The sequence below is a fragment of the Vanderwaltozyma polyspora genome, genomic scaffold (assembly GCF_000150035.1).
Source record: "Vanderwaltozyma polyspora DSM 70294 KpolScaffold1004 genomic scaffold, whole genome shotgun sequence".
Lineage (NCBI taxonomy): Eukaryota > Fungi > Ascomycota > Saccharomycetes > Saccharomycetales > Saccharomycetaceae > Vanderwaltozyma > Vanderwaltozyma polyspora.
In genome coordinates, this window is record NW_001834672.1 from 20839 (window position 1) to 28284 (window position 7446).

Here is a 7446-nt window from a genome sequence, read left to right on the forward strand (position 1 = left end):
CAAGACCCAAGGTCCAAGACCCAACCAAGATCCTGGACCTTGGACCTCCGAGTGCTAACACATCACGGAGCACAGGAACAACCACGACCACAACCACAACCACAACTACAACCTCTTTGCAAAGATAACTTATGTACCAAGTATATAACGAATACAGAACCTAGAACAACGAAACAAAGGCATCATCATATCATATCCTATCATGTCATTTCATGAATCAATCCACAGCAATCCAGAAGTTTGGCATCCAGCTGAACAGAATCGAAGAGAACAACCTTTCCAATTCCAATTCCAATTCCAGTTCCAAGTGCAAGTGCAAGTGCAAGATCAAGATGAAGCAAGAGCAGACCCTACCCATTGTATAGGTAGGGTTATAGACGTAATACAACGGCAAATATGCCACCATTCCATGCCATCCTCTGTCACTAGAAGACTGCTCTTCTTGTAGCAACCACTGGCCAAAACGTTGTAACCTTTTGCCTCTTTTGTTCTGTTCTGTTCTGTTCTGTTGAGGTGGTCGAAGGTTCGAGAAGAAAAAAGTTTCACCTCTCTCTCTACCACGAAACGATACGAAACGAAACGAAACAAATTGTTGTTGTAACGTGTTTGAAAATGTTAAAGCTGAATCGAGCATAGTTTGGGATTAGAAACTGATTGATATATATAGTTTAACTGATTTAGGTTATATATATGTGATATTTGAACATTTTTAAAGTTTTGTAGTTGGACTTTTCAGTTTTCAGTTTTCTTTCGAAGTTAGGTTTAGAATTCTTCAATATACATCTACATAAAGGTAACACGTATATCTACATATATACACTATTATAGTTATATCTTTTACTAGTGATAATGTATTCAAAATCTAGTAAATGGCTATTGCCATTTGTTACATTACTATACGTTTTGTTAGTTATTGGTTTACCATTTGGTGGTAGTTCTGGTAAGTTTAACAAGAGTATATTAGTTAGAGGTGACGATTCTGATAATTATGGTACTGTTATCGGTATCGATTTGGGTACCACTTATTCTTGTGTTGCTGTTATGAAAAATGGTAAGACTGAAATTCTAGCAAACGAACAAGGTAATAGAATCACTCCTTCTTACGTTGCATTCACTGATGATGAAAGATTGATCGGTGATGCTGCTAAGAATCAAGTTGCTTCTAACCCAAAGAACACTGTCTTTGATATCAAGAGATTGATCGGTTTGAAGTTCAACGACAGATCTGTCCAAAAGGATATGAAACATTTACCATTCAACATCGTTAACCAAAACGGTAAACCTGTTGTCTCTGTCAAGGTCAAAGGTGAAGACACTCTCTTCACTCCAGAAGAAATCTCTGGTATGATCTTGGGTAAGATGAAAAAAATTGCTGAAGATTATTTAGGTAAAAAAGTCACTCATGCTGTCGTTACTGTCCCAGCTTATTTCAACGATGCTCAAAGACAAGCCACTAAAGATGCAGGTACCATTGCTGGTTTGAACGTTTTGAGAATTGTTAATGAACCAACTGCTGCTGCAATTGCTTACGGTTTGGACAAATCAAATGAAGAAAGACAAATTGTAGTTTACGATTTAGGTGGTGGTACTTTCGATGTCTCCTTGTTGTCTATTGAAAATGGTGTTTTCGAAGTCCAAGCTACTGCTGGTGATACTCATTTGGGTGGTGAAGATTTCGATTACAAGATCGTTCGTCAATTGATCAAGTCTTTCAAGAAGAAACATGGTATCGATGTATCCGATAATGATAAAGCTTTGGCTAAATTGAAGAGAGAAGCTGAAAAGGCTAAACGTGCCTTATCTTCTCAAATGTCCACTAGAATTGAAATCGACTCCTTCGTCGATGGTATCGATTTGAGTGAAACTTTGACTAGAGCTAAATTCGAAGAAATGAATTTGGACTTGTTCAAGAAGACTTTGAAACCTGTCGAAAAAGTTTTGAAAGATTCTGGTCTAGATAAGAAGGATATTGATGATATTGTCTTGGTCGGTGGTTCCACTAGAATTCCAAAGGTCCAAGAATTATTGGAAAAATTCTTCGATGGTAAGAAGGCTTCCAAGGGTATCAACCCTGATGAAGCTGTTGCTTACGGTGCTGCTGTCCAAGCCGGTGTTTTGTCCGGTGAAGAAGGTGTTGAAGACATCGTCTTATTGGATGTTAACGCTTTGACTTTAGGTATCGAAACCGCTGGTGGTGTCATGACCCCATTGATCAAGAGAAATACCGCTATCCCAACTAAGAAATCTCAAATCTTCTCTACTGCTGCCGACAACCAACCAACTGTCACCATCCAAATCTTCGAAGGTGAAAGAGCTATGGTCAAGGACAACAACTTGTTGGGTAGATTCGAATTGACTGGTATCCCACCTGCCCCAAGAGGTATTCCACAAATTGAAGTCACTTTTGCTCTAGATGCTAATGGTATCTTGCAAGTTACTGCTACTGATAAGGGTACTGGTAAGTCCGAATCTGTTACCATCTCTAACGATGCTGGTAGATTATCTAAGGATGACATCGAAAGAATGGTTGAAGATGCTGAAAAATACGCTTCTGAAGATGAAATGATTAAAGCTAAGATTGAATCCAGAAACAAATTAGAAAACTACGCCCACAGTTTGAAGAACCAAGTTAAAGGTGACTTGGCCACTGTTTTGGATGAAGATGATAAGGAAACTTTGTTAGATGCTGTCAATGATGTTTTGGACTGGTTGGATGACAACTTTGACACCGCCATGGCTGAAGAATTCGATGAAAAATACGAATCTTTATCTGAAGTTGCATACCCAATCACCTCTAAATTATACGGTAATGCCGGTGGTGCCAACGCCGCTCATGATTCTGCATATGATGATGATTTCGAAGATGAGGATGATGATGGTGATTACTTCGAACATGACGAATTGTAATCATTCTCATGGTTGAACTCTCTTTATATCCATCTTTATCTTTTTTATAATTTTCTCACATTGCTTTCCAAAAAGTTTATCAATATAGATTGTCAGTAAATATGAAGTAGTATATATATATATTTACGCACGTATATCTTATAACGTTTATATCTAAGAATATATATGTATACATATGTAATATGAAAAAAAAAACACTAGTTAACGGATCATTTCAACGCTGCAGTGCTCATTAATCTCAATTTGACATTACAAAGACCAGCTCGTAATCAACGTCTTGTTCTATTTCAGATAACGTTATTACATCACAACTTCGAAGCTCAACATAACGGGACCTAGGCAATTTTTCTCCATTCAATACAGTTCCGTTAGATGAGTCCAAATCTATAATATACAACCTGAGCTGCCCATCAACTTCTCTGAACTGTAATACACAATGCTGTTTTGAACAAGTCTCTTCAGGAATTCCAATATCTGCCAAAACTATCTCTTCTTCTCTATCATCATCATCTTCTTTTGCTTCTGGCCTTGCATCCACTGCCTTTTGATTTTTCCCCATATCACGTCCAATTAGAAAAGAACTCTTCTCAGTCAAATCAAACTCTCTAATAGGATCACGAACACCTTTTCTATACATAACCAGCTGGTACAGATTTCTCTCCCTCATTGGAATGCGATGTTTCTTCCAATATGTCTCGATGGCTATCTTATCATCGGGCTCTGCATACTTCAATTGTATACCTCTATCACCACAAGCATCCAGTTCCAGCAGTCCAGAAGGTTCGAAAATAGGCAAAACCTTAATACGACTATCATCCCTCCGTCTTTTAATCAGATTCCCACCATCACCATGTCTATAAATGGGTCTCTTTCTAAATTTGTCCATGTTCTTTCTATCACCGTATATATATAACTTGAATCTACCAGAGCCTATAAGCCAAACTAACGAAATTTTGCACAGAAAACTTCAGTGCCTACCTTAATCACCTTGAAGATAACCAACAGATGACCTTAGATCAACTTCAAACACCTCTTTCCAACTCCCAAACCTCCAAAATCCCAAGTTTTAAACTAGAGATGAGGTATGATGCCTTCCTTTAATACAATTTCGAAATCCATTCTTGATATCTGATATTAACTTTAAAAGGCATAAAATCCGATATCACCATCAACGACACTATATAAGCCGAACTGAATAAAATTTTTCCTGACAAAGCTCATCTCATCTCATCTCATCTCATCTCATCGCCAAATTTGATATAAAGAACCAGAGAGATCAGTTCAACATATTGATTAGATTATGGTTTTAGTTGTATATTTGGGGTTGGAATGGTGATCTAAGCAAGGCGATTGACGTTTGATACAGTGGTGGTGACTTATTGTTGGCTTTAAATATTAGAATTTTGCGTTATTTGCTTTGGCTCAGAGAAAAAATAATAATTATTATCTCAGTTATATTGAACAGTTTACGCAGAAACTGTGACAAGATTTAAATTCAATAGATAACTTATCAAGAGCATATATTCTGGATATTTAGATTAAGATGGCTAAGAAACAAAGATATAACACTACTCAGCGTAAGGAGCTACGTAAGAAGGAAGTAGACTACATTAAAGAGTTAGAAACAAAAATTGACGAATATGATGCTAGTATAAATAAGCCAGTCTTCTTTAAGGACTTACCTATTAGTAATTCAACTTTAAAAGGTTTGAACGATTCTGCTTTTCTTAAGTTGACAGATATTCAAAGAGATTCTATCCCAATGTCTTTAAAGGGCTATGATATCCTAGGTGCTGCGAAAACAGGTTCTGGTAAAACTTTAGCATTTTTGATACCTGTATTAGAAAAACTATATCGTGAAAGATGGACTGAATTTGATGGGTTAGGTGCCTTAATCATCTCACCTACAAGAGAATTGGCAATGCAGATTTATGAAGTTTTACTTAAAATCGGTACTTCTACTTCTTTCTCTGCAGGTTTGGTTATCGGTGGTAAAGATGTCAAATTTGAAATGGAAAGAATTTCAAAGATTAATATTTTAATTGGTACACCAGGTAGAATTTTGCAACATATGGATCAGGCTATTGGTTTGAACACTTCAAATTTACAAATGTTAGTATTGGACGAAGCTGATAGATGTTTGGATATGGGTTTCAAGAAAACTTTAGATGCAATCGTAAGTAATCTTCCACCAACTAGACAAACTCTATTGTTTTCTGCTACTCAATCACAATCGTTAGAAGATTTGGCTAGATTGTCATTGACAGATTATAAAACTATCGGTAACCCTGATATTTTGAACCCATCTAATGGTAAAGTATTAGGACCTAGTACCCCAGAAACTTTACAACAATCATACATTAATGTCGAACTTCCTGATAAGTTAGATATGTTATACAGTTTTATCAAATCTCACTTGAAAAGTAAAATGATTGTATTCTTATCAAGTTCTAAACAGGTTCATTTTGTTTATGAAACTTTTAGAAAAATGCAACCTGGTATATCATTAATGCATTTGCATGGTAGACAAAAGCAAAAAGCTAGAACTGAAACTTTGGATAAATTCAACAGAGCTCAACATGTCTGTCTTTTTGCTACTGATGTTGTAGCTAGAGGTATCGATTTCCCTGCAATCGATTGGGTCGTTCAAGTCGATTGTCCTGAAGATGTGGATACTTATATTCATAGAGTTGGTAGATGTGCTCGTTATGGTAAACAGGGGAAATCTATGATTATGTTGACACCTCAAGAGGAGGAAGGTTTCCTAAAGAGACTTGCTTCAAGAAAAATCGAACCAAGTAAGTTGACAATTAAGCAGTCGAAGAAGAAATCAATCAAACCACAATTACAATCATTGTTATTCAAAGACCCAGAATTGAAATATCTTGGTCAAAAAGCATTCATTTCATATATCAGATCTGTTTTCATTCAAAAGGATAAAGAAGTTTTCAAATTCGAAGAACTCCCTACTGATGAATTTGCAAACTCATTGGGTTTGCCAGGTGCACCAAAGATCAAGATGAAGGGAACTAAATCTGTAGAACAAATTAAACAAATGAAAAATGCATCCAGACAATTGCTGTCTTTGGCAAAGACCAATGAAGACGGTGAATTAGTTGAAGAGAAGAGTAAACAACCAGTTAGAACAAAATATGACAAAATGTTTGAACGTAAGAATCAAACAGTCTTGAGTGAACATTATTTGAACATTACAAAAGCCCAAGCTCAAGAGGATGAAGATGATGATTTCATTTCTATCAAACGTACTGATCACGCCCTAAATGAAGAAGAGCTGCCTCAATTAAGTTTACCATCTTCTAGGCGTGCACAAAAGAGAGCCTTATCCAAAAAGGCTTCATTATCTACTAAAGGTAACGCTACGAGAGTTGTATTCGATGATGATGGTGCTGCTCATCCAGTTTATGAATTACAAGGTGAAGAAGATTTCATTAAAGCAGGTGCAGCAGAAGATCAAAAATTGGAATACTTACAGAAGGAAAAGGATGTCATGAATGAAGTTGATGTGGAGGATAAACAAGTTGCTAAGCAAAAGAAGCAAGAAAAGAAACGTAAGAGATTAGAAGCGATCAGAAGAGAAATGGAAGCTGATATGGACAATGAGTCCAGTGGTGAGGAAAAGGTTCCATTCCTAGGAACAGGTAATTTAAGCGATGATATGCAAGATCCAGATTCGGATGACGAAGAAGGATCACGTCTAAGAAAGAGATCTAGATTTGAAACAAACAACAATTACAATGACAACGATTCTGATGACGGTGTTATTCAAGTTGAAGAACCACAGACATTAGAAGATTTAGAATCGTTGACCGCAAGATTAATTGACAATTGATCATTCAAGTCTAGCATAGAAAGAAAAAATTCTGTCCCAAGACATTTTTAGAACACACATTACAAAAGGACTGTATTAAAAGTGTACCATTGACATCATTATAATAAGATGTTTATGGAAAGGTATATCTTCCTTCCCTTCCCTTCCTCTCAATCCATTATCCATTATCCATTATTGCATCAAGACAGAATTAGAATAAATTGTTAAATCACATGATCAAAGCTAGCGGAGAAAAGGGATAGAATAGAGATGCACAAGTATATCTACCACGACCAGATACTCTTTGATTGCTTGCAAGATTCAAGACACCAAATGAAACCAAACCAATGGACCAATTGATTATAGAAGCCTTTATATGGCATTTGTATAAGTTATAGTAGTTAGTAATAAGCAGTAACAGCATCTTCACAACTTCCCATAGTATGTATGTATATACACCGTCGTATACAATTACAATAGTTATAAAGCGGACTGATAAAAATAAAATTAAATATTTTGGAATATTAGAACGATGAGTTTCTATAAGATGATGTTGATGAACTTGTAATAAAAGTTTTGACAAATTTTTTTGGGGTTGCTACAAGAGGGATACAATTGCTGACATTGGTTAGGATCTGAGTGGTAGCAGGCCGGTATTCAAGTGTTGTTTTGAGATTGAGGTTTGTTGGGAAAGGATAAGGGAAAAGTGG

At 36.2% G+C, this 7446-nt stretch overlaps 3 protein-coding genes across 3 annotated transcripts; 2 read left to right on the top strand and 1 right to left on the bottom strand.

Annotated features, from left to right (window-relative positions):
- Positions 1-849: 849 nt before the first annotated feature.
- On the top strand, positions 850-2907 carry KAR2 (Hsp70 family ATPase KAR2; the record flags this gene model as incomplete). The annotated part of the gene is made up of 1 exon (XM_001645446.1): positions 850-2907. One exon carries the CDS (start codon positions 850-852, stop codon positions 2905-2907), a length of 2058 nt encoding a protein of 685 aa, XP_001645496.1.
- A 238-nt stretch (positions 2908-3145) lies between these two features.
- Positions 3146-3793, bottom strand: PML1 (Pml1p; the record flags this gene model as incomplete). Its single annotated transcript, XM_001645447.1, has 1 exon — positions 3146-3793. One exon carries the CDS (start codon positions 3791-3793, stop codon positions 3146-3148), a length of 648 nt encoding a protein of 215 aa, XP_001645497.1.
- Positions 3794-4450: 657 nt separating this feature from the next.
- On the top strand, positions 4451-6757 carry HCA4 (RNA-dependent ATPase HCA4; the record flags this gene model as incomplete). Its single annotated transcript, XM_001645448.1, has 1 exon — positions 4451-6757. The coding sequence occupies one exon, from the start codon at positions 4451-4453 to the stop codon at positions 6755-6757; it is 2307 nt and encodes a 768-aa protein (XP_001645498.1).
- Between the last annotated feature and the right edge of the window lie 689 nt (positions 6758-7446).